Raw genomic sequence first — 26,694 nt, forward strand, 5'->3', positions numbered from 1 at the left:
AAATTCATAAATTTCCCGATTAGAAGTACCAGGCGAACAGAATCAGAAGAGGAGAATGTACTTTAGTACAAGCCGTGATTTTCACTCAATTCCTTTTTTTTCACTCATTCCACAGAAGAGCTTTAACTCATCCTCACTCTCCTGATCTGTATTCTCCAATTACTCAAAATTGAAAAAGTTTTAGGATTTGGGAGACTTACTTAACAAAAGCATTGTTGTTGTAAAACAATGTTATTGTACAACAATTTTATTGTTGTTGTAGTCTAAATCCAGGCTTAAGTGTTGAAATTTTCAGTACATTTTCATTAACTCTCAGATTTGAAGAACCAGCCACGCAGAAGGGAGAGGAGGGATCATTTATTTTGGCGCAAGCGCAAACTTTTCACTCAATAAGAATATCGCTCAGGCCTGCTTATCAGCTTATCTTAATGCTTTATGCTTCATATTATAATACTCATCTCGAAGCTCAACAATAATTAAACTCAATTGGCTATGCTTTAATAGAGTGCGTCGTTGTTGGTTTTTGCTCTTTTATTTCTTGGTTTTATATTTTAAATATAGTTTAATATATGCAGCTATATAATAGTTATTTAAAATTTGAATACTACGGCTTTGTCGAATTATTTATAATCATTATAGTTATGCTTCTGCTTTAAACTAAGAACTTTAAACTAATTTTTGTTGTGTTTGCTCCGATCGATCTCTCTTGCCTCGCTGCTCCGCCGCTCCTTTGCCAGGATCCGCTTCGGTGTGTTATTGTTTGCTACTCTAAGGTGCTAAATACGTATATATATATCGTTAAATCATTAAATTATTAATTATACAGTTGAAACAATTTCGTGCGAGAATTGTTACGATCGTTGATTAGGTGTTTTAAAACTATATAATACAAAAATGTCTTGGCGTTAAAGTATAAGTGGTTTAAACAAAATAATTAAATTATTTTGCGCTGGTTTACATTTTCCATTTTTTGTTTAATGTCTCACACGCACAATCACACACACACACACACACTCATACACACATTCACACGCATATACATTAAATAAATTAATTAAATCCTCTGCTGTTTGTACTCAAAACCGCAACGATACGTTGGCCATAGCCTTAAAGTTTGGCCTTTCATAAGAAGCCCATATCGAGGGCGGTGTACAGGGCACGAATATCGCTGTGGGCGGAGATCCGCCAGAAGGGGAAGTTCATGGCCTTGGCGGCGGACTCCTCCTCGGCCCCATCGCCGATCACCACATAGGTGCTCTTGCGCCCGAAGCGAGTCACAATCCGCTCATAGCAGGTTTCCTGGCCTGAAGGGAAAATAATGAAAAAACGGGTTACATCTCAGATCCATCTTTATCTCTGAATCTTTACTCACCAATCTTGTGCGCACTGTAAATGTTCTCGATATTGAAGATGCTGCCCAGGCCAAAGAGCAGGACCTTGGCCAGCGCCGGTGCCAGCTGGGTGGAGGTGACCAGCACATTGACGCAATTCTCGCGCTGGGCAATCATGCTTAGACACTTGAGCGCCAGTGTGGCCCAGTTGTCGGTGGCCACCTCGATCTCCGAGCGAATCTGCAGCCAGGCCTCGCGTTTCCCAGGTCCCAGCAAAGTGCCAACGCTGCAAGGATAAAGGATATTCAGTTAGTATTCAGTTCGCACACACACTCTTTGTGGCAATTGTGTACTTACTTTCCCCGGTAGCTGTTGTAAATGTCCTTGATCTTGCGGTAACGGAAGGCCAGCTTGCGCATCCAATCGACGCCACCACGGACTCCTGTAGGCAGGCAGAGATTAGGCGGGGCTCCGGGCGGAGTGCCCGTGTGGAAGCCATCGGTGGCAAAGTTATAGGCGCTCAGGTCTTGCCCATTATCGTCGGAGCTGACGTCGTCGATGTGCACCTGGTCGCACTCCTCGATCTCGTTAAAGAAGAAGTGGGTGTCGGCCATGTTGAAGACCATCTCCTCCATGCGGAAGGCGATGGTCATCAGGGAGCTGTGGTCTTTGGTGTAGCGATTGGCGTAGCTGCCCGAGAGCAGCGTATGGAAGATGATCAGTGTTTCGTCCAGGTCCCACACGAACACCCTCTCCGGCGGCTTCACAGCCTCACTGTTCCCGGTATCCGAGGCGGTGCTCCTGGTGGGACTTGGCTGCTGATGGCGCCTGCCACGCGCCCTGCCTGTCTTGCCGGTGGGTGTGGTCTTGCTGGCCGCCACACCGCCTCCCGATCCTGCAGTGCCCACGCTGCTGCCACCGCTGGAGTTCAAGGTAGCCGCAGCAGCTGCAGCTGCAGCCGAGCCCAGTGGTCCAATGCCGGAGCTGGCGCTCGGTGAGATCGGGAGCGGGGAGTGCGGCGAGTGCGTGGTCTGATGCACCGGCGTCGTCGAGTGTGTGTCCGTGGGACTCTCGGAGAGATTCGAGGAGGCAGCCACATGGAATCCATGTCCATGGCTGGCGCTTGAGCTGGGCGAGCTGACCGCGTACGGTGAGTAGTTGGCCGGACTGTAATAGTTGCCATACTGCTCGTTGTAGTAACCACTGTAGTCCTGCTGCCCGAAGTTGTTGTAGCCGGCATAGGGACTGCTGTACAGCTGCGAGTTGTTGTTGCCACTGGAGGCGTAGCTGGGCGTGAGGTAGGCCGCCGCCGCTGCTGCTCCTGGCTCCATCTTGGCCTGCCTGGCCGCCGTCGCTGCCGCATATGGAGCTCCATAGCCGGAGTAGAACGGTGGCGGCGTATACTGTTGCATGCTGTTGTAGTAGTAATAATCATGTTTGCCATCATACACAGCCGCTGCAGCTGCCGCCACCGCGGAGGAGTTGACTGTGGCCGCTCCGCCGTCCAGGGGATTGGAGCTGGCCGAACTGCAGCCATAGAGATTGGAGCCACTGACACTGCTCACGGAACCATTGTCCAACGCAGGATGCACTTGACCCGGACTGCGTGACTCTGACTTGACAGCCGCACTCGAGGCAGTCGCGTCATGCGACCAGTGAGACATCACATTGGCTCCACCCACTCCGCCTACGCCCACATCCTCGCCTGGGCCGCCACTACCCGCCTGCTGATATGTGGAGAAGCTGCTGCTCACGGACTGCGAGAAGCTGGAGGCTGCTGCCAGGCTGCAGCTGCTCGGATTCACATTCGGATTGTTGTTCCCGTTCGAGTAGTGTCCGCTCAGCGAGGCCAGCGATCCAATTGTGGGCTGCAGCGGCTGGCTTTGTGGCGGCAGTCCCAGTGGACTGCACTGTCCGGCCACGCCCACGCCCACTCCCACGCCCACACCGACGCCCATGCTGGCACCGGCGCTACTAGGTCCATTGCTGGCCAACACGGTGCTGGGATGTGTTGCCTGCTGTTGCTGCTGCTGCGTATGTTGCTGCTGCGACTGTTGCTGCTGCTGTTGTTGTTGGGGTTGGTGCTGCTGTTGCTGCTGTTGCTGTTGCTGCTGTGACAGATTGCAGAGCCTGCAAGAGATAAGATTAAAGGGTTGTGAGTATAAGGGAAGCAATTGGAATGAGGGTGAGATGTGTGTGGCAACTTCAAAAGAACTTTAATAATAAATGTCTGAGCTGTTAATAACTGCAGATAGAGTTTATATAATTAAACTTGCTTATTTTAATCATTTGTAATATAAATTCAATTAAGAATTCAATCAACAAGGAATAATATTAAAAAAAAAGTCAATAAATCAATCAATTAGGCAATAAACAACTTACTGAACCAGTTAATAATAACTCAAACTAAGTGTAATTTGTTGCTCAATCAATGTACTTATTTTTAATCTCACTCTTGATGTCATACAAATAAATTATTAAGAGCGGTAAGTAAAAAGAGCAAGGTAATGAATAATTAACTGAACCTGCGTAATAATAATGCATCAGACAAAGTGTAATTTATTTATAAAAAACAGCTCTCGATTTTGAACTCGCTTTATATAAATATCGATTCTGTTGATATTTATTTAAAGAAATAAAAAAAATCTTAAAAATGTTCTCATTTATATGTAAATAGAAAGAAAGCGAAACGATCTTATGTGCTGTTTTTTAAACCATAAAATTTAAACAAATTTAAAGTAGATCTATGTATAAAAATCCTGTTCTATAATTTTATGTATTTTATACTTATGTAATATGCCTAAACATACAATGCCCTATTATAATAAAATATTTAATGAATGCATAAACTAAATTATAAACAATAGAAAGTCACTTAAATCCCTTTTAAAATAATTCGATTTTAGATCTTGGAACCTCTATAAAGACCAGTAACATGGATTTGGAAACACAGACCGTTGTGTGGGAGAGAAGACGAGAAACACAGAACCTTTGAGTCGTTTGGAAAACACATAAAATAATTTCCAATAATCTTTAAAGAGCCATAAAATTAACGGCACGTTGTCGTTCCTTGTTTTCTGGTTCCCCATTCCCCAGTTTTTCAGATCCCGAGTCAAGTGTGTTCCAGCCGGGATGCTGGGTTTGCCCGGACCGACGCGGAGAGGTCTTTAAAATCTCGTCAAGTGTTATAAATATTTTTCTACGATCTCGCATCCGTCGCCAGACCGTTTCTTTTTTTGGATGGGATGAGAGGAGGAAATCGCTCGGAATCGATTCGGGGCACTTGAGAGGCTTGTAGTAGGACTTGCCTTTTCTTTTCATTTCTTTCCTGGCATGTGCGGACTGTCCCGGACAAGTCCCATTGTCCCATTGATGGCTTCCCTGGTGACCCTGCCCCAGCCGGCCCCGTCCTGACCATGTGTGTAGCAAATGTTTGGTTCCCAAAGAATGGCGACAAATACTATTTTTTTACGTTTTGTGTTTTGATGTATATTTTTTTTGTGTTCTTTCGGCGTTATTACTTTTCAAGTAGAATCAATTGCCGCACACAAAATTAAGTGGACAAATTCGAAAATCCTAAAGGGCTCAATAAAAATCAAATAAAATGGAGCCCCAAATGGAAAATGAAATAAATCACTGGGAAAAAATCAAAACACTGGAAAATGTTGGGGTATATAAATAATGTGTAAGCGAGGGCGGAAGGGGAGACAAATGGGATGGTATATATATTTGGTAATTTAATCCTTTTCACAGCAATTAAATGGAGTTCTACTCGGTCCCTCATCATAGAGAGTGGCAGCTGTATTTACATGGCAACGTATATGTACCTTTGCTTGATATTGGAAAAGTATTTTGAGCTTTAATTTAGGAAGTTGAACATGAAATACCATGAGAAAACCCATATAACTAAATGTATTTAATTAATATTTCAAAATAGTAGAACAATACAGCTTTCTATACCTATTCTCTTCTTTATAGTATAAAAATATTTCATAACATATCTTTAACGTCTTCTAAAAGAGTGTTAAATACTGGAAAGAAATAATAACAAAGATACCTAGATTTTTAAAATATAATTAGCCACTGTAAAGAACTGAATTTCTATTATTATTATAATTATTAGGTAATTTCCTCTTCTTTTAATACACCCCCTTCAATGACATCTTTAAAGGCCTTTCAAATTCCTAAGCCTCTTTAGATTCTTCCACCGTATTCTCCCCTCTTTGGAAACTCCTCCTTCCAGCCAAGACAAGATTTGTAACAATTTTTCATAATTTTAATAGGAAGGTAAATTAAGTGCCCAATTTCCAAAGGAATCTGACACCTTGAGATATTTTTTGTTATGGAAGTAGGAACATTTATCTTGCCAGCAGCCACAACAAGGGAGCATGAAAAAGGGGGGAAAAGTATTTTCCCAGCGAAGAACGACGCGTGCGCCGGCAAAGAGAGGAAGCGGAAAAGCCAACCAAGATTTTCGCTTGGGGATCCCACATTTTGAGTGAGTTTTCCTCAACCGACGCACATGTTATGGCGGCCAATGGGAGATTTTTCACATTTACCAAAATAATAATGAGCAATATTAAAGAGGGAGGCGGTGCGTTCCGGAGTTCCTTAAGACAAAGCCACAACTGTTGCCGCCCTTAAGCCCCTTTTAAGGCCTGAACCTGGGACCTCCTCACCGGAATCTCTCCAGCCTTTCCTGCCCCTCTTGGCAAGTGTTAAGTGCTCTGACACTTTTCGGTTCATCTTTTCTTTTCTTATTTTGTTGAGCTCTTTTTGGGATCTCTCTCTTTCTCTCTCTTAAAGCAGCTGAAGCGTGCACGGAATTCTTTGAATTTCTTCCGAGGCATGTGTCAGGTTGTGAGGACCACATGCAAAATTCTAGTACATCCATTCCACCAGCGACCCTCGCCTCATTTCAATTGAAACCAATTGAGGATGGTGCGCCGCCCGGGAAAGTGTGAGGGGTTTGCCTTTCTTTCTGTTACAAATTGTCTACGCTTACAGCTGGGAACCTCTTGAAGGTCCTCGCCAAGGATTCATAAATTAGATATTCAGGGTAACAAATTCTAAAATAATTTATTTAATAGTTAGGATGAAAATGCCAAGATAATATGAGAATAAATGAAACAAGAAAGACCCTGACATATATGAAAAGAAGTATTAAGAAGAGTCTTCAAAATAAGCAATATATTTTTTATATGATCCCCACAAATATTCCCCAAAATATAATAAATAACTACTTTATTCGTTAAGAACTTTGCTAATATTAGACATAAGTTAAGTATATGAAAACCTACCGGTTGCGTTCATGTGTATCCGTGTGCTCGGTCTTGGGACGTTTAACCTGAAAATATGCCAAGAAAAAACATATAGAATTAATACACACAATAGAGTACATAATCAATTTATTTATTTTGTCGGCTCTTTGGGGTTTGTTATGTAAAGTTGCCGAGGCGCAATTTACGCTGTCCCTCGACAGAATTTGTTTATAAACAACGGCCCAACACCTGCTGAGGTTTGCACTTCCACCGGCTGAAACCCTATGTGGGTTATCCACTGCCGGAGTGGCGAAAGAAAACAGTCAATTTTACATAATTCGCAATTTGAAATTTTGCTGCTGCGTCAAGTGCTTTTCGCAGCAAAAAATCGTGCGTGGGAAAAAGTTTTACGGGGTTTCGGATGTTCGGCGCCATTTAAGGGGAAGTTGATTTCGGGGACAGAGAATGGGCGCAGAAGCAGGTGGCAGTGTCACAGCCTTGTCCCAGATATTGATAAGAATGTGTCAAGATAGGAAGGCACTCTCTTAAAGGTAAAGATTGATAACTAACTGAAAGAAGCTTAGCGAGGACTTATGAAGCGAAAAAGTATCTGGAAAAAATAGTTGAAGATACTGCAAGGCTTTGAAATTGAATCTACCATAAAATAATTACAACAAAATTAGAGAGAGAAGAATTAAAGATGCAAGGGAGTTAAATTAAAGTGCAATTAATAACTTTAACAGTAAAGAGACAACTTATAGTTGTAAAAATGAGATACTTCTGTTTTGGGAAGATATTTGCTAAGTCTTTTGTTGGTTTAGAAATCCTTTCTAAGCAGTGTTGTAGTTATTTATAAAACAACAATACAAAAAACAAACTTGTGATTTTATAACGGAGTTTCCTTTACATCTCCTTGTTAGAAGTCAGTTTCCTATTATTTTGCTTTTTTTAAAAGGTTTGTCAAAGAAGAATTTAGATTTAGATATATTCCAAATCAATCTGAATAAGTTGTCTTTTAAGAAGTCAGAATCCTGAGTAAAGTAAACTTTTCATATTCACAAGAAGAAGTTTTAAGAGTCCCCTCCTGAGGTAACTCCTCAATCTATCAAAAAAAGTTAATAAGGTTTTTAAGAATTATTATTTCGAGTTTGAAAAATGTCAAACACAAAACGAAGGAAGTTCGAGTTGGGATAAATTTATGCAAATCAAACGGAAGCCAGACAAATCGAAGGTAGGGGAGGAGGCAAGCCCAGGTGCTGGAATTCCTGCACACACTCCTCCTGTCCCGCCCCTAAAAAGCCAGCCCAAAAAAGCTGAGCGGCTTCAGTTGACAGCTCCTGCCGTCCGGCAATGACCACACGCACGCACTGTCCATCATCCTGGGATCTTCGGGGCAGAGAAGGGAGAAGGCAGTGGAGCAGCAGGAGGAGCAGCAAGGGAAGGAGCTGAAGGAGGCTCCTCAAATTTGTCGACGGAACAGAGGAACACGCGCATGCGCAGAGGACAGATGGATGGATACCGAACGGTAGCATGGAGTTGCGATTCCGGATCGCGCGAATCCCCAGTCGCGAATCAGCATTGCGTGTTGCACGAGCAACCGAATGCAAAAAAATATAATGAAATGGTGACTGAGGGAGGATCGGGAGGGTTTAGGAGATCGGGCTGGGAGATCCAAATGCAACCTTTTACTAAACTAATTTATGGCACAAGCTGACAACGTAAACATTAACACAGACAACGGTCGGGGCCAAAGAGAGGTGGCCAAGGAAGAGGGGCTGGTTCCCTAGCTACATATATATATATACATATATATATATATACATATATATATATATATACCCGTACATATAAAGACCTGTTTTTTGAGCATCTTTAACGAAATTCCTGTGATCGTAATCTCATTGTCTCTTCTGCTGCTTTAGAAGAAGATTAAAACACACACACAAGGCAACAAAAGGCAAACAAAAGACAAGACGGCAAAGACGGCGACAAATTTTTTATTAACCCGGCCCTAAGACCCCCTCCACCCCATCCCCCTCTGCTCCCCGATAAGCATCAATATAAACAAGAGGAAAATTTGTTTCTGTGGTGGCTAAGACGAGGGATTCTACCTTTAACACTTTGGCACGTTAATTACGTTCGGGCCACAATCGACAATCGAGGCAGTATAATCAACAATCGCCAAGTGTCAATCGATGGGGCCATAATCAATATTTCCAATGCAGAGACCGAGATTCGAGACTGAGACTCTGAGACTCGGAGAGTTCTCCTTCGCCTTAGCCTTTGTCATAAATTACATGCAGCGCGCATTGTCGCAGTTGAATTATGGCGTGTTAATTTTTACGATTACGGCTTAAACTTAATTAAAATGTGATTAATGCCGCTGGCCAGGCGAAGCCCAGCTCCGGTCTTTTGTGGGCCAGGCTCTTTAAATTCCCATAAAGCGGCCAACTCTGGACTCTAGGGCTGTAATTTATGCTCTATTAATATTTCGCCTTAACCATCTCGTCAGCCAGTCGTTGGAGGTTCGTCACGTTTCTCCAAGTCTGAACTGGACTTTGTCTTAGTTGAAGTTCAGGGACCCATAAAAACGGCTGGCTTTTGGTAAACAGTTCCATTAAATCACCAGGAAACGAACCTCCGATGATCTGGAGCAAAGCTCAATAGGAAATTCACGTGAATTAAAGGGTTCATTAATTGTTTGCTCTAGAGTTGGCAACATCTTTAAACTCTTTTAGACACTTTTTCTTAATGCCCTTAAGACTTGACCTCTCCGCTTCATTACCCAGCCAGCACCAGAGTTAAGCCGATTAATGTGATGTAATAAAATTGTGGTCAGGTGTCTATAATCTTCATCCCCATTAACGATTTTCCCAACAACAGCATCAACTTTGAGTCAATAAAATGCTTCTATTTGGGTTTGGGTCCATAAAAAAAGTAGTAATCCTCTGCGAAGAAGGGGGACATTCCATAATTATGTGGCAAATATAAAATCTGCTTAATGCTGGAGAGTTCGGGATTTGGAGAAACTTAAAAGTCTGAGAGATTCCAAGGTGTTTATAAATCTTTAACAGGTAACTAGAATTAAAAATGAAGGGGGTATTGAGGAAACCTTCCATAGTTTAAGACATTTTTAGGAGAAGATATTATTTTCTCTAAATTTAGGATGCTGTCAATGAAACCTTGACATCTCAACATGTTTTAGGTGTCACTCTAGATTTATATTTATAAAAGAGTTGTCTCACACCACCCAATAGATCACCTTTAAACCCATAAACTATACCAAACTGGATGGGTTATATATGTATATTGGTTTTTAGGGTTCAGGCGCCATAAATTATTATCGGAAAGTAGCACTATTTGGTGGGGGAAGCCCCACAAAGGGTAACCACCAAGGAAGCTACTGCCAGACAGCATCATAAGCACTAACAATAACAACAATAACCGACGGCAACCACAACATCACTTTTAAAGCTTCCCCCGATGGATTGAAAATCCCGACGACTTGATTACCTTTGGCTCGATCATTTTATCAATTAATCCGCAACGCGGGGCAGCATAGTTGTATGGCATTAGGGTGACCATTGTGCGGGAATTTTGCAATAACTTTCACTAGGAACTACGAATTATCGAACACACACGCGGCGTCGTTTTGGATTTGATAGATTCCAATCCAGGTGGATGTATGTTTTGAAATCAAATGCCGATTCGGATCAGATGTGAGATTAATGCTTGACTTGAGAGAACGGGAAACGGGAGTGTTAAATAGAATTTATATATCTTAATATCGGAACGGAGCGCACCGAGCGTTCCCGCAGCGCTCGAAACGAGAAAATCAACTGACTTGGCAAGCAGGCAACTGAGCGGCATTACTGCTACGGATCGAAAAAAATAAAACTCGTATATAGCCCGAGGGAGGTTTTCTCTCAGTGGGCGGAGTCTCAGAAAGAGAGAGAGAGAGAGAGAATGAGTGGGAAAGCGGGTTTCAGCATTTCACTCAAGACCGGAAAAGAGAGCTCCGACAGCGACGCTGGCAGTGAGTGAAAATCTCAGCATTGGATGACAAACTCACTCGAAACGAGTTAGCAGCTTTCCCGCTCACACTGCCTCTGTGCAAGGGTGGACCATGACTCCGCCCATTCCCATTCCCCCCAATGAACGAAAATCCAACCATCAGCATTGAAATACCACTTTTCCAGAGCTTGTATCTTCTCGTCTTTTCCGTATCTCTCGGATGCGGGCGAACAATGCCCATTGTGGAGGGAACGCCATTTGAAAACTATGTGTATGTGTGTGTTCCCATGTCTTCTATGCGCATAAATGAATAAATTAATACTAGGGCCACCATTCACGCACACATTACACAAATTAATAAGCTAATCCAGATTGAAGTCTCTCCGATTGTTCAATGGAAACCGCCAGCAATTTTATGGCAATCGTAAAAACCAAAATGAAAATTTCGGGTAATCCAAGACCCATCCGCGATGTGGATCCGTAACGCATTAGAGAAGGAGCTCCCAAAAAATAATATCGAAATGCTTATGTAAGACGAGCCGGAGTGTGCTGGCCATAGTCTAACCGATATGCGATATATGAGGATATATGATCTACGGCCTGGCCGGCGAGTGCCATAAACAAATTGGCATCTAATCAAAATCACAAAAAAAAACCCTGTACACTTTACCCTCTGAATCAATGGGAATTTGTGGACAGCCACTAATGAGATCAGATTTAAATTGGGAGTTTTTCCAAATAAATGGAAAATAGACATAGATTTAAACAGGGTAGAACACATTGTAAGAGCGCTTTGTTTCATTACATTAAAGTTTACTTAATTAAGATAAAAATTTCCTTTATTCATGGGTTATTTACTATACATAACTTTTTCTTACCTTCAGCTTTGGTTCTCTATATACTTCAGTATGGGATTTCTATTTATTTCTATTTAAGGTTTTTGACTTTAAAGGAAAAGTTCCATGATTAAAGTACCAAAAGTACCAAAAGTAGAACATTTTTTCGAAAAATCGAACAATAAAAATCTCATAACTAAGCAAAAAAAAGCATTTATTTCAATTTAGAAAACTTTTTTATGTTAGTTTTAGTTAGGCTAATTAATCTGCAAACTAAATTTACAATTTGTAAAAATTACGATTTTTGAAAAATTTTATGAAATGTGAAAAAATGTGAAATTTTGTAAAAATTTCAAAATTGTATTTTTTGACCAGACATAGCTATATCGATTAGGCTGTTGATGCTGATCAAGAATATATATGATTTATAAGGTCGGAAATGAGTTCTTCACCGATTAGCAAGCATCTGACTAATCTAATACCCGGCAATGGTAAAATAATATCTATCCCTAATCATCACAAAATAAGATATGTTTACGCTAGACTCCAATTAAAAAAAAGGTTTCCTATTCATAAAATGTGACTTTTCTTAATTAAAGGGAATGAAGTTATTTAAGCCTATTAAATCTAGTAGAGACTAAAGTCAACTAAATTAGCTTTACTAATTACTAAAAGTAAGGCATAAATTGATATTACAAGATATTCTTGTTATTCTTACATTTAGCAATAACAATTACAATTACGTAGTGTTTGCCATTTAATACAACAGACTTGAGGTAATCAAATAAACATTAAATAAATCGGATATCCAGTGTTACCTAATTAAAGTCGATATTGATGTAAGTATAATCCCCACCGCTCCTCCCCTTGCAAAACAATTTGTTCGTGCTGTAAACAATTTATATTGATTTAACAATTAGTTTTTTGGCCGAACGTCTAGGCAAACACGGACGCAAAGGCCAGGATGGAATTACACAAGTACACAGGAATCGAGTGCAGTTAAGAAAATAAACGGCGACACACATGCAATGAAGTTCTGGCAAATAGGTTTATTTAAAAATCAGTAGTTAAGCTGGTAATATGATTACAGCAAATCAAAAGGAGGAATTTTCAAATAAATAAAGTCCGAAAAAATGGCTCAAATGTGGGAGGGAGCAGAGTTGGACACCTTTTCGACCTTTTGGCCATTTTTAGGGAAATGATTCCTCGAGTTGGGCATTAAATTAGCTTTAATCGCTTTAGCACGATCGTGAGACAACATGTCGTCAATTATATCTACGATGATCAACGTGCCCCTGTCCACCATCCAGCATCCTCCATCCTCTCTCCTCTGGCCACTTGGAGAGTCTTCTGTAAACAAATCTGCGCACAATTCGCTGCATCTGCAGATATTTTGTGGGGCTCGGCATGTTGCTGAGACTGGCACATTTGTCGTGGACCGGTTGCCGATCGCCGACCATCCTGTTCCTCCGGGATCTGGGAACCTCCTCTCCCTCCTCCGTGGTCGAACGTGCTGATCGTGCGACTGCAAGAGGCACACAATGGAGCGGCAACCAGAGAATGGCTGGAACTGGGACCGAAAGCGTTTAAGATTTACGTTCAGTTTTGATCGGCCTGGACCTCCCCGAGTGTTGTATTAATTTTACACGGGCAGGGCAGACGAAGGGGTCTTCTGGGATAGGTGCCCCTTAGAGTTGAGCGCCATTTTAATGCAAAAGTTTTAACACCTGAGTCGAGCGCATTTGTTGCCATGTTCGCATTCTTACAACTTGATCTGGGCCTGCGACTGGACATCTAGATAAGGATTGGACTGGAACTCTGCGACACTGCTTGTCCGTTGTCACTGCAATACCAATGTTGGGTTTCCAACAACCCCACTCAAGTTCCCGGGTTCAAGAGTCATCATCCAGTGCGTCACTCGACTGCGATTGCTTCTGAGACCTACGAATTGGGTCAGTTTTTTTGTGTATTTGGTTTGCTGATTAGCTACTTTGCACATTTGTCAGCACATGCCAAAGGTCTGAGGCATTCTTCCCGTCACAAATAAAAAACGCTGAGCCATGGAGATCTGACCACAATACCATATTAAAAATAGAGAACAAAAATAGAGAAGGAGCTGGAAATTTTGCAAAAATACTTGTGTAGACCAACATGCAGTTCTTGGCACGAACCGAAGCATGGGGAAGAAGAGTTTGTTATGCAGATTTCTGTCTTGGGGTTTCTTCGTTTTGTAAGAATGGTTTTCTTCGAGGGGAACTGAACTTGGAATTCTGATTCCGATTCCGAAAATCTTGAATGAAACGATTTGGTAATTAAAATGCTTCATAGACAAAACAAAAACTTCACTTCCATTGGTCCGATTTCCACACTCATTCATTCCAGTTCCCTAGAAACTTGCAAAATTAATAAAGAACAAACAACTTTGGAGGTATTGCATTTCCATTGGAAAACACATTTTCCACTTGTACAAATATTTATAGTGTAACCGCAGACAATCAGCTGTTCCAGGGATCCCATATCTAACGAATTGAATCGATGATCGTAAATCACACAAAAATCATGCTTTGTTTCCAGCTGAGACCCGCGACACATTAACCAAATATATTTAAACAAATATATCGGAGACAGGCATTTTTTATGGCCCAAAAGATCGTTAAAGTGCGCCTGGCCAACTACTGTGCTGGTGGCTTCATAAAAATCCAAAATATGAACATAAACTTGGGTTTTATGAATCGGACAAGGCCAGAGGGAATAATATTCAAAATATTCAGAGAGCAAAGCCAAACAAAGACTTACACTATGGTGGTCTACATATACATATATGTGGGCGTCTTGGTTCCCCCCGCCGAAAGAATAACAAAAATAAACCAACTCAGAAACTGCACTTGCACCATAATGAAGATTGAGCCGATTATGATGACCACCGGGGTTGGCCAGAAACGGTTCGTTTATGCTTTCATTCTTGGGAAAAATGATGCGGAACCTGTGTGCTTATGCTCCCCAGGCACGTGCCGATCGGCCAGTGATATATACCATAATAGAGCTGGAGGTCAGGCTCTAACATGGAGGGGAGAATTTGCCATGGTGACCTAAGTAAAACAAACATTGGTCAGGAATTTCATTAAAAAGGCAAAGCCAAAGCGGCTCCGCTGTCTGTGTGTTCTCTTGGTAACCAGTTCCAGCACCACCAACACCACCACCCACTCCAACCTGCTGGCCCACCCACCGAGCGAAGTGTGTCGCCTGTCACTGCGAATGAGCATCAAAACTCCAGGCCAGGCCAGGCTTCGGGTGGTGGGGTAACTCTGAGTGGATTGGATCGCATCAAAGTGAGCTGGCGGCGATGGCTGGAAGCGGGTGAGGAAGCGGGTGCGGGTTTACCTGTGGGAACGACTCTCTAATTAATTTAATTATGTGCTCTCGACTAGCGCGTGTCAAAACGTGCCGCAGCCAAACAACCAAATTAAATATTCCCGCCTCGGTGGGCTCTAATCAAATGCGCCCTCAAGTATGCAATGGGAACATATGCTATTACGCGGTGGCCCAGCAGGACGAAAAGGATGTGATCGACTAGGGGATGACCTCTGCTAAAAAGGCAAAATAATTGGTAAAAAAAAAAAACGTTTTTCTAATAGTAAAAATTTCTAGAAACTAAATAACCACAACTACTTATACATGGGACTTTAACTAATCCTTTTTTAGTTGTATACTTTTAAAATGTATTTTTATTTTATATTCACAATAACTTTATAGCATTAAAAGTATGAAATTACTATCATTCTAACTTGTTTCCTTCATGACTCAATTATGATAATGCTCAAAAGCAAAATGTTATTAACACATTCGCTTAGATTTCTTCGACTGAAGGTATATAAATATTAATAGGTATCTCAAAGTCTATATCCTGTACTCACTTCCCCAATTTAGTTCCGGTGTTTTTTTTTGTGTGTTAACCGTTGCCAAGCCTATGGAACTGGGTTTTCAACAACTCACCCCCCGCCCTAAAAAAGCAGCAGCATCACCACTGAGGCATCGCTGACAAATTGAATTTGTAAACTTGCCCGGCGACAACAACAAATCATTGGAGACCCCCAAGGGATGCTGTTTCGGTTGCCATATCCGCAAACGGACTTGGACATGGACATGGAGGTGGATGCTGATGCTGATGCTGATGGTGATGGTGGTGATGCCAATGCCGGTAATCCTATACTTATACCCTATCCATGTTACGCTCCTCTGGACGGACTTTCTAACTCGGTCTCAGTTCGCCGGGTTCTCAGTCAACCTCCCCCGTCAAGTTGTTGCGAAAGTGATGTGAAATTGTAGACCACTTTTTTGGGCGGTTGGGGAGGCGTGTCAGTGCAGTCGGAAAAAATAACACACATACACAGGGGGACACAATTATTAACACTTATTAATGTTGAGGTTTCCGTATATATATATATGGCACCCCAGGGCTTAAATTAAAGTCATCCCGAGTGCCAAACAGCTGCCTCAAGTGCCGCACTTGAGCTGATCGCCGATATCCATACAGAGTATGGAACCCAGGGGGTTGCAATCCGGGCTTGGGTTGAGTGGGGTTTGGTGTCGGGGTTGGACTCGAGGTTGGGGGTTGGCTTTGTCGCTGTTTAAGTAGTCATTAAGATTGAGTGTGGATAAGATTTTTTCACAGCTGGCAGTCGCCTCCCCTCGCCAGGACCCCGCCTCGCAATTAGCCAGTCACCTTTGACTTTGGCCCAACTTTCTTGCTTCCTGCACTCTATGTTCGGCAAAGGCCAAGCTATTGACAGCTATTGTACTCTAATTAAACAACAATGTTGACCTATTCTCAAGATGTCACGGTTCGGGTTCAGCGATTGCCAAACTTCCCTTTTTGGGTGTAAAAATCTTTGCGAATTATTTACGCAATTCTTTCGGAAAATCGGTTTCTTTGTTTGTTAATTAAAAACTTTGATTGCTAGCAGGGAAAACAACCCTCAAAGTAAGTATTGTGTCTGCGTAACCCTTTGAGTTTATCTCTGATAAAGGAGTTGCTCGTTAACTCTTTGAAATTTTCTTCAGGTGTGCCTTGAACCCCTAACTTCAACCCTTTTAGGACTGTCTTTGGAAAACGAGAGTTTCTTTGTTAATTAAGTTGTAGGAAAGACAAGATTGTGAATTAGGAATTTGAAAAAATTATGTGAGAATTTATGAAATAATACTGTAAAAATTGAATATGCTTTATAACCTTGGGATGGACAAAACATTTAGAAAACCTTCTAAGAATTTCTCAAAAACGAACAGAAAGAATGTATATTTTTATGATTTTCATGACCTTTAGGAATAAGGTCTATTCTTTGGTCTCTTCAGGAAAAGCAACATAAGCTCCTTCATCTTGAAGAAAGTTTCATAATTAAATAAAGTGATTTCAAGCCCCGTAAAAATTGTTCCTAATAGGCTATGGATTTTCTGGTGACAGATGTCTATCATTCTGCTTAGACACTCCACGCCACATTTTATATATATTTCGTAGTAACCAAACCAAAATTCATATTCAAAAAACCCTACCATAGTGGAGAAATATGTCCAATCTGCAGGATGTACCGCTAGCCGAACCAGAGGTCCTGCCAGTCGCAGACTCCGAGGAGGCCCAGATGTCCAAGGCCAACTCGTTGAAGCGTTTCTTTAAGATCAGCAAGAAGCCGGCCGTGAAGGAGTATGGGAGCGATGTCTCCCTCGATGGCGACAACAAGGAACTGCGCAAGACCAGCACATTGAGTCGTTTGTTTTCCCGAAAGAAGCTTCCAACCAAGGATGGAGCCAACAAGGATGGGCCTAACAAAGATGAACCCGAACAATCGAGCTCCATGGGCACCCCGATGACGCAGGAGAAACCCGAGAAACCCAACCCGAAGGCGGTCAAGTCGTCCATGTCGATGTATTGGAAGCGGTTGTTCCACCTTCACAAGGCCCAGAATCAAGAGGGAGGCTCTGGACTAGATCAGGGTCCCGTCAATGGGCCTGAGGAGGTGCACGAACTGAAGTTGGTCCAGAACGATTCGGAGGTTCAGGGCGATTTGGATGAACCAGATCTTGAACCAGAGAAGGAGCCAAAGCAACCGGTGACGACCTCGGAGGCAGAGCCCAAGAAGATCGCCTCCAGGGAGAATATTCAAAGCACTTTGGACCGCTGTCACAGTCTCTCCTCTGAGCCGAAGGACGAGGAAGCCAAACAGCCAGATCCTGCTATTGCTAATCTTCAATAATACTTAGCCAAGCGGACCAGTGTCAAGCAATCGGTTGGGGTAGGGTCCCATAACACAAATATTTACCAAAAAGGACAGGATTGAATGCATTGCCAACACCACTCGAAGACCAAACACATTTCTGCATTAATTCCAAAAATTGTAATTGCAAGTTTCTGCCACAAATAAAGCCACACACTTGCTTACTTACGAATTAAGAAAAATATGAATCAAATATGTAGTAATAAGTGGATGCTGTAATTATCATATCGACTCCTTGGCTAATTCCCAACCTGAACAGAATCCGGCTCCGTTAAAGGCAGAGATTCCCCCTTTTCTGCGGCGGATGGCGAACCACAAACTGTGCCAACTGTGCAACACTTGGACTTGGGCAACTGGCAACTGGCAACTGGCAACCGAATACCCCTGCTGGCCTATCGGTTACATTTACACCATATGTGGCAGCCCTAAAGTTGGGATCGGGGATCGGTTTCATCGCTCAGACCTTGGCCACATTTAACTTTTTGCGCTGCTTCTGTTCAACAATTGCCAGCCAAAGGGAAAAGGCGACAATAAAGCGCAAAAAAAAATATAATAAAAATGGTTATGAAAATGGCAAAATAGTTGATTATTTCCGTTAAACCTAATTACGGCAAAAAATTAAACGACAAGGCCGCCGGAATGGTGGAGGAGAGGCGGGAAGTACACATATTGTGTTACTGCGGGGCGAAAGCTGAAACGAGACCAACTGTTGATGGGACAAGTTCCGCGAGTGGAGGAACAGGTGCGCTCTGGAAAAACTGGGACCGGAATTGCTGGCCTTATCGAAATCGGAGGATGGCCTAAGCCTCCTCCTCCTCCTCATGCTACCATTTTCCCTTTCTCCCTGACGATCCCTCTCAGCCTCTCAGCACTTTCATCCTGCTTTCCACCGATCCCGATCCGAACCAATATCGAATTTCGCTCTGCCGCTTTGCCAATCAATGGACGAAATGTGAATGATTTGTTTGTTGGCATTTTGGCTGCCAATTGTCCGGAGTCCGGAGGCTGCTACTGCCACTGCTGCTGCACTTTCCCAAGCCCCGAGAAGAATGGACGGATGGAAAAATGTGCAACGAGGAAATCTGATATTTTTTTTCTTCTTTTCGTTATGTTGGTGAGACAGCTTGGAAAATTGCTAGGGACGAGGCAGGCCAAACGAAAATTCGTGGTAAAATTATGGAAAAAAGATCGAAGAAAAACTGTCACGACTGCTAACGAGTAATGCCATCCCCGTCAAGTCAAAGGTCGCCCAAATTTGTCTCAGAAAAAACCGCTTAATTGGTAAGGGGTTGGGAGGAATGGGTTGGATTTGGAATGGGGTTACCGGGAGGGCAGCTGCCTGTCTGCGCCTTTGACTGACAACAGCCACACCTAAGTAAACCCCGGGGCCGGAATGGTGGAACCCCCGACAGGAATCTTATCGTGCTCCAAGCTGTCTGCCACCGGAAATGAGCCGCAAGTTCTGTTTTCACAGGCTGCGACCACTTGACCCCGCAACCCGCTTGGCAGTGACACCGTAAAGGAGAATCAAAGCGACCGAATTGGATACCCAGAGGAGTCTTGCACCCCTTTGTCACTCCTTTGCCCCCGCGTTGCCTTTGGGCAAAATGTTTTACATCAATTTCTGGTTAATGGCAGGGGAGTGCCGTCGCAGCATCACACTTACCCCGGACTGTCAAATAATTATGACAAGTTCATTTCGTCGCACTTTCGCCCATTTGTTTAGCTCCCATTCGACATCTATTTTTTCCCAATTTTACCCAGAATTCCTGTAAGCGAACGCAGTCCCCCGGAGAAGATCTTGGATCCATCCCCACACCAATTACCGGAGCGTTGTAAGATGCTCCCGGTGCTTTTGATGTGACAGATACGTGTCTGTGTTGTCGTTGAGCCATATTGCTCCATCTATATGGATTTGCTCTATATAAATGTGTAGAAATAGCCAGGATTTGGCAATAAACCAGCTTGCTGAAAGGTACTTTTGTCCCTACTCGAAAGTATGCTAAGAAATTCGAGAATTTCGAACTTGAAATTAAAAGTTTATATGAATAATAAATGCTTATAGCCCTCATTATAAGAGATCTCAAATGTAGAAATTCTGTGACATGTTTGAAGTTTGTCTTTGCAGTTTTGTGCTGTGGATATTTGTGATCTGATCGACGGCTCTCAAGAGAAAGATTAATTGATATCTTTTGTTATATCTTAATAAACATAAACGTGGTCCTAGTTACATTTAATATTTATAAGGTATATGCTTGTTTTGTTCTTCCAGTCGTTAGACCATCGGATTTTTTTTTATTACTAGTTTCAATATTACAATTGTTCCTTCAAAATACCTAACCCTTGTATCTTCTTTTTAATATGTTAATATTTCTTAATCATAATGGTTTTAAATAGAGAAATCATACGACACAATAGCTTTTAAATTGGTTATACTATAGTTCCCAGATCTAGATACTTCGACATCCATTAGATCGGTGCTCTGGTGACAGCAGCTGATCCATTCCGCGTATTTATTCACCTGGCAAAGAGTTGCTGTACTATATTTGGGTTAGTTTTGGCTATCTATAGACCAGCGTTAGCTCAAAATATGCTGTCGAAAGTGACAATTGATTGGGCACAGACCTTTTGGTAGCTGGCCGGGACTATTTTCGGGCACTGCCACCATTCAAATTTAGACCAGGAGACAACAATGAGACAATGAGTCACATGGCTGGAGGCAGACAAAGCAAATCCCTGGCAAAATGGCCACAACAAGGTACAAATATTTGCAATCATTAGAGGGCATTAGAGATCAAAATCCAGCGGATGAGAAGGAACAGAAGACATTCATCACAGACAGGTTGCTCTAATTTTTCATTTCACATCCTCATCTGCGGACAGGCGACATAAAACAGGATAAAAACAGGACCAGTTGAGCGGATTATGAGCTGGAAACTGGAACAAAGGAGGTCGAGAGGGCGAGGGCCTAAGGGATAAACCTTCGGCACGACATTTTCTAGTGCTGTAATTCTAGCATGATGCATGCAAATTTATGCCATATATATATTTATATTTATATGTTCTGTGGTTTTGCCGTCGGATATGACGTCACAATCGGGTCACAAGGACGTTGTTGTTAGCGGAATTATGTCAGGCGAAAAGCGAGCGATAAGCCTTGTAAACAAGTCTCAAGTATAATTTAATGTAAAGTGGAATTAAAACATGAGGTTTTTCGGGGTGTTAGGAATGAATCTCTATAAATGTAGTCCCCTAAAAATGCAGCTAAGGTGGCTCTGCAGTTTTTTCGGTAAAACTTATGTGATAGTTATCTTTATGGCAATCATCAAATTCCCAACTCGTGCCAGTCTCTGGAAAAGAGCTTCCATATTGAGCTCCAAATTTGTTTATTGACTCTGTCTCGACCATGGCTACTGCAAAAATCTTGCCCAACTCCGCGGAGCTTTTGGGTAAACAAACAAATAAACAAACAAACAAGTTTATTTGTTTGATCGACAGTGAGCTCGAGGAGTGTCTCGATCCCGGACAGGAACAGGTAGTAGGAATAAAGAAGATCGATGCAGGAAAAGAGATTGAGGAGACGCACTTCCCGTGCCACGCCCCAGACAAACATTTGCACTCTTAAGCCGGAGGACAAAGGCGGATTATCAGCAGCAGCAGGGAGATGATGGACCTGGGATTCCTAAGGGATTCCGAGATTTCACAGATTTTGTAAAAATTGTCGCCGTAGGACATTTGCCCTGGGAGAATAATGAGCGGAGAAGCTCCAATAGGCGGGGGTAGCATTTAATTTTAATTTTCCTAACAAATCCCAGGGCGTGGCTGAAATGGAGCAGCCAAACCAAGCCGCAAACGAGAAACGAATTACAAAATATTTCGTTGAAAAAAAAACCCGCAGAGCTGAAAGTCCTGCGGGCAAGGCAAACATTCAGGGAGTACGAGCAGGGGGCTGAAGGGGGACAACACGGGGGGGCTGAAGGACTACCTCCAGGTCCCAGGATCTGTGTACCCTGCCTCTGTCCCGCTGCTGCCTGCATTGTTTGTTGTTATAATGGCGAACGAAAAGCGCAAGGCATCTGCACGGCGTTGTCCTTTTGTACATTTTGCTGCTGCTCCTTTCTGAATACTCAAATTTCAATGAAATTATCCTCACGGCATTCGTCTCTCTCACTCCGTATTCCTGTGTTTGTGTGTGTGTGCTCAACAATGCCGCACACAACAAAATTTTCGCTGAAATTATTTGCTAATGGCTTCGGCAAACGCGACTCGTCCTTTTTTGCATTTACATTTATGAGATTTTCGTGTTGTCTCCTTTCCCGATGCTGACACATAGATACCCGAAAAAAATTGCGGCATTTGACGCTTTTTGTGGCAGCGTTTTTGGCTTTCTGCCTTTCGTCCTTCCGCCGCGCCATCGATGGCAGCCATTTTGGAACATTCTGTGTGTTGTCCGTGACAACAACATCGCAAATTGCTTCGCCCAGCAAACTTTGCTCAAATTACGCAGAATGGCGAAGGTCCTGGCGCTGTGCGGGAGCTGCCTGGGCAACGGCAGCCTAGGAAATCGACAGACAGGAACTCACTCGGAGCCAACAAAAAAGAAAAGAACGGGGACAGAGACCCAAAACCTGACTGTCAATCAAAAAGAGGAATTCGCCAGAAACAGAAATCCCGATCTGGAGATCTAGCTCCTTTAGTTTCAGCCCTTGACCTAGTGCCTTCTCGAGCTGATCCTTTTTTGCGGTTTTATTTCTGGTCAAATGATTCCCACTCGATCGACAGGATATCTCTACTCTCTCTCTCTGTAGCCTTTTGTGCTCGCTTAAGCTGAAAATTCCCTTTTGACTACTGTCTGCATTGTTCCTGCGTTTAAAGGATCAGCACTGGGCAAATGCGCAGTAGCATCGTTGATTTCTTACAGTTCACTGTACGGTGAGCATCCTATCATTCACGATCATCGGCTACCAGTCTCTCGGAGCTAGGAACTCGCATTAAGGGATCGTAATTATGAATATTTGATGCGGAAAATATGATTGGGAGCACTCAGAGTCAGAAATTAGGAGTGTAGTGAGTCTAAGGAGCTAACCAGGATCTGTGGATTTGGCTTTTGAAATCAGATTTTTTTAAGAGAAGCCTGCGTGGATTATGCAATCTCTGTGTGGTCCAGCAAAAGGATATATTTTTTTGACTGATCATTTATCAGAAGAGGCTTTATTCCTGCATGATTATGTTGTATCAACAAAATATGGGTATGATTTAAAACAACTTTGATACTTTGATTAAATAATTTCATATAAAACTTTTACGAGTAATCCCATCTAAAATCAGGTTTCATGAAATGAGTTACTAAAAAATAAATCACTTACTATATACACTGGTAAGGTATTATAAAATCGACCAGAAGTTTGCAGCTAAATGAATGAAACTACTTAAAATTTTACAATATTAAACAGTATCAAGACGTATTAACCTAGACTTGTCCGTCGGTCTCTTTACTACTAAGGTTCTAAGATTTTTTATTTAATCTTTAGGGTATAGCCCTTTTTTTATTTCATAATTTACTATGGCAGTCAGAGGAACAATTAGAATATATATTCATTTAAATACTTTCATAAATGGAAATGTATCCTCATGTATTTCAATATTGATCGAAATTGTTTGACTTTATACTTCCTAATGCTAATTTAAGATCGGATTGACTAATTTTATGTAGGAAGCATAAAATATATTAACTTTAAATTCAAACTTCCCTTTCTGAATTTAATGATACTGGCATTTTCCAACTTATAGCTTATTCATAAACTAGAATTGCATTTAAACAATAAGATATATATTTTTGACTTTTACTCACTTTGTAGTAATCCAGTGTTGAAAAGTTTTGGTAGCACGGTACATTATACAACATATTCCAAGTGTTGTGGCTGGTGTGGTCGCTGCTCCTGCGACTTCCAATTCCTGGAAATGTGGATCCTGCAGAATCCAGTGGAAATGTCAGATGGCACAGGGTAAGGGAGTCATTTCCACGATACAAATATTTCTATTATTATTATTATTTATATTTTTATATACGCGCACACACGTGTTCCAATTGGAATAATTTCGAAAAGTTGATTGCAGATTAATTTATTAATTCAAGCCTATTCCGTTTTATTGCACGAGACGCACGACACCAGCGAGCAGTGAGCGATGGATGGACATTAAAGTGTGTTAAGTGAGCAGTTCCGTTACGCAAATTAATTCGTGCCAAATTAATTCGTATGATGTGAATTGTTTATTTTTCGGTTTCGTCTCTGTTTCTTATCTGGGCGCTGAGCCGACGGGGAAAAGCTCTGGCAGCAGTAAATGGTCGATCGTCCGCTCTCGCCACGAGTGTTTTGTTTTATTAAAACAATTGTGTGTCAACTGATTCCAGCTCGGGATTCCAGCCCAGAAAAGCACTCATCGCCGAAAAGCACTCATCTCGGTGGCAAAGCTGTCTCTCCCTCGCTCTCCCATCCCCACCCCACCGCATGCAAGAGTCACTCGATCTTCGTTGTTGCTCTGTTGCCATCTCGCTCCGAGCTATGTCTGCCCTTTGGCACTGGGTCGCTCTCGCTCACACCTTAGGGCGCAGTGCTTCAGTCGGTTTTGAGTGAGTTTTTTGTTTTTGGTTTTGCTTTTAGGGCGGTGCATCAGGATTCGCTTTTAATTTCACTCATCGGGAGAGCGTAACGGAACATTTCAGGCAGGACCTGATACACATACACAAGCGACGTCCTGGGCGCCTCAGGATACCCTTTTCCACACAATGTTGTTGTTGAGAAACTGTCGCAGTTCTAACTACGAGTAAAAGCTTTGAACTAGTGTCCAATCTTTGCATATTTAATGTTGTATTTTCTGTCATTTGAATTTAAGCACTGTTTTTTAATAACTAATAATTACCGAAATTTAAAAATCTTATAATTAAGCGAAAAAAGCATTAATTTTAATTCGGAAAGCTATCCCGTGTTACTTTTTATAAGGTTAATAACTCTGCATACTCAATTTAAAAATTTGGAAAATTAGAATTTTTGTCAATTTTCGAAAATTTTAATATAACCCCTTTTAAATTTTCAAATTTTTGAAAAAATTTGGAAAATTTATTTTTTGACCGGACGTGGCTAGATCGACTTGGCTGTTGATGCTGATCAAGAATATATATGATTTATATGGTCGGAAATGACTCCTTCATAGCTTTACAAGCTTCTGAATAAAATTATTATACCCTGCAAGGGTATACAAATTTATTATTAACTATCACTGAACTTTTGATCTTTAAACATTTGTTGTTTTGTTTTTGTAAATATTACCAAAGGATTGTGTAAAAGACCAAGTTGGCAGACCGGTAACGAATCGGTAACGGAACATTTGGCCAAAATAATAAGAGACACTTTTTAGGCAAGTTGACAGTTCTGTTCGTTTTGACAGTAGGGCTTCCTGGAAGCCTTTTTCTGTCCCCGGGGACCTTCCACGAACGGTTCTGGGCCTCCTTTTTTTCCGGCCCTCTGGCTAACCCAATTTGGCAACACTTGATTGGGCGCCAGGCGAAACGTCAAGTCCCATTAGTCTGGCCAATTTTGGGATATTACGGACAGCTCCAAGCCGCTGGTCTTTAGCCAAAAAATCACAGCGCAGACTAGGAGACATAAGGTCGATTTTGTCTCCTCTTTGGTTGCCTTTGTTTCATGCCATTGGGGTTTTGTTTTCTTCTTATTATTATTATTATTTTATTTTTTTTTGGACTGGCGTCTGGACGACGACGACGACAACGATCTTGGAGCAAGTTATCCCTGCACGCCCCAGTGCGTCGCGACAGTTGTTAACGTGTTTAATTAGCCCTGCAAATTCAATGAATTGCGACAGTAACAGTTAGGCTTAACAACACAACACACTACATCCCCCCGCCCCTGCCCTGGTCCTGCTGGCGACACTCCCTTGCCAAATATTTGTGCAGCCATTTTGAATTGTTCTGCTCCTGCTCCTGCTCCTGCTCCTGCGGGGAATCCTATCCTCCCCCGGCGGGCGCCTGCGCACCAAAAATCACTCAATTGGAATTTTAGAGGAGGGATGAGGCTATCGGGTTTGGTGTTGATGGGCGTCCACAAGGCGTGTTCCTAGTTCTGCACAACTTTAAGCTGTGAACTATAGGAAAATGTGGCTTTAAATTGGTTTCTAAGCGGGCGGAAGGAGAGGCAACAACCCCTAATGAGTTAGATAAGATGGGCTCGGCCAGATTGTTTGTAGAATCTATGGCGAAGGGAAATGATTAGTAATTCGTTGGACTTAATGCCGGAGCAAAGTTATAATTGATATAATTGGATGAATATTCCCATATCCGACTAGGCATAATCAGATAGATTACCATGCCTCGAATAGAGAAGTCAATTAATTGTTTAATATTCATCTAAATGAAGCATACAGGTAGAGTCGTTGAATAATAGTAGCTTAAAAATGGTTTATATATCCTTTTACATCTGAACTATGTGAAATATAGTTGAATAATGTAATTATAATTGTACTTTATTTCTTATTATTAACAAAGAATAACCGATGCACTCTATCGAAAACTTGTCTATTGACATTTGAATTTCTTCTTTTAGAATTGTGAGCTTTGCTCAATTTTGCCTCCCTTCTCCCATTGCCTTCAATTGGATTTACTCTCAATTCGAATTCAACAACCAGTTGTTTTTATTGAAACGGCCAGAGGCATATTTTCATTCATAAAGCTCGAGCGACGTCAGCTGGGTAATAGGATTATGCAGGCAGCACACGTGCTCAGTGTCAGTGGACCCCACCTCCATCGCCGGCCCCAACTGGAACCCTCCTCCAGCTGCTCCAAGTCCAGACCCATATGGAAGTTGGAGGCTCAGTTGGCCAGTTCGAGTTAAGTGCAGAAATGCATCAGCAATCTTCGAACGCCGAACGCTGGGTCTCAAATGCTCGCTGCCTTTTTATTGCCTTGGCTCTT

General features: G+C 42.2%; 2 protein-coding genes across 4 annotated transcripts; one reads left to right on the top strand and one right to left on the bottom strand.

The window, feature by feature from the left end:
* Positions 1 to 491: 491 nt before the first annotated feature.
* Positions 492 to 24,142, bottom strand: eya (eya transcriptional coactivator and phosphatase 2). 3 transcript variants are annotated; one of them, XM_020949215.2, is made up of 5 exons: positions 23,560 to 24,142; positions 6,632 to 6,678; positions 1,689 to 3,461; positions 1,373 to 1,617; positions 492 to 1,304 (listed from the first exon to the last, which is right to left on the bottom strand). In XM_020949215.2, the coding sequence occupies exons 1-5, from the start codon at positions 23,611 to 23,613 to the stop codon at positions 1,123 to 1,125; spliced, it is 2,301 nt and encodes a 766-aa protein (XP_020804874.2). In that variant the 5' UTR covers positions 23,614 to 24,142; the 3' UTR covers positions 492 to 1,122. The 3 variants fall into 3 exon arrangements, with proteins under 3 accessions (XP_020804874.2, XP_086693396.1, XP_020804873.2); XM_086837270.1 differs by lacking the exon at positions 23,560 to 24,142 and adding an exon at positions 11,485 to 11,563; XM_020949214.2 differs by lacking the exon at positions 23,560 to 24,142 and adding an exon at positions 10,106 to 10,489.
* LOC147643017 (uncharacterized) lies at positions 14,273 to 17,890 on the top strand. Its single transcript, XM_086837271.1, has one exon. The coding sequence runs from the start codon at positions 17,004 to 17,006 to the stop codon at positions 17,685 to 17,687; it is 684 nt and encodes a 227-aa protein (XP_086693397.1). The 5' UTR covers positions 14,273 to 17,003; the 3' UTR covers positions 17,688 to 17,890.
* Positions 24,143 to 26,694: the final 2,552 nt, after the last annotated feature.

Source organism: Drosophila serrata, unplaced genomic scaffold (assembly GCF_035046125.1).
Source record: "Drosophila serrata isolate PLE 108 unplaced genomic scaffold, ASM3504612v1 contig_302, whole genome shotgun sequence".
Lineage (NCBI taxonomy): Eukaryota > Metazoa > Arthropoda > Insecta > Diptera > Drosophilidae > Drosophila > Drosophila serrata.

Coding starts and splice junctions, on each gene's coding strand:
- eya (XM_020949214.2), bottom strand. CDS start 10,177: ATGGTCACCCTAATGCCATACAACTATGCTGCCCCGCGTTGCGGATTA. Junction 6,679..10,105: donor ATAAAATGATCGAGCCAAAG/GTAATCAAGTCG, acceptor GCATATTTTCAG/GTTAAACGTCCCAAGACCGA. Junction 1,618..1,688: donor TACAACAGCTACCGGGGAAA/GTAAGTACACAA, acceptor TTATCCTTGCAG/CGTTGGCACTTTGCTGGGAC.
- LOC147643017 (XM_086837271.1), top strand. CDS start 17,004: ATGTCCAATCTGCAGGATGTACCGCTAGCCGAACCAGAGGTCCTGCCA.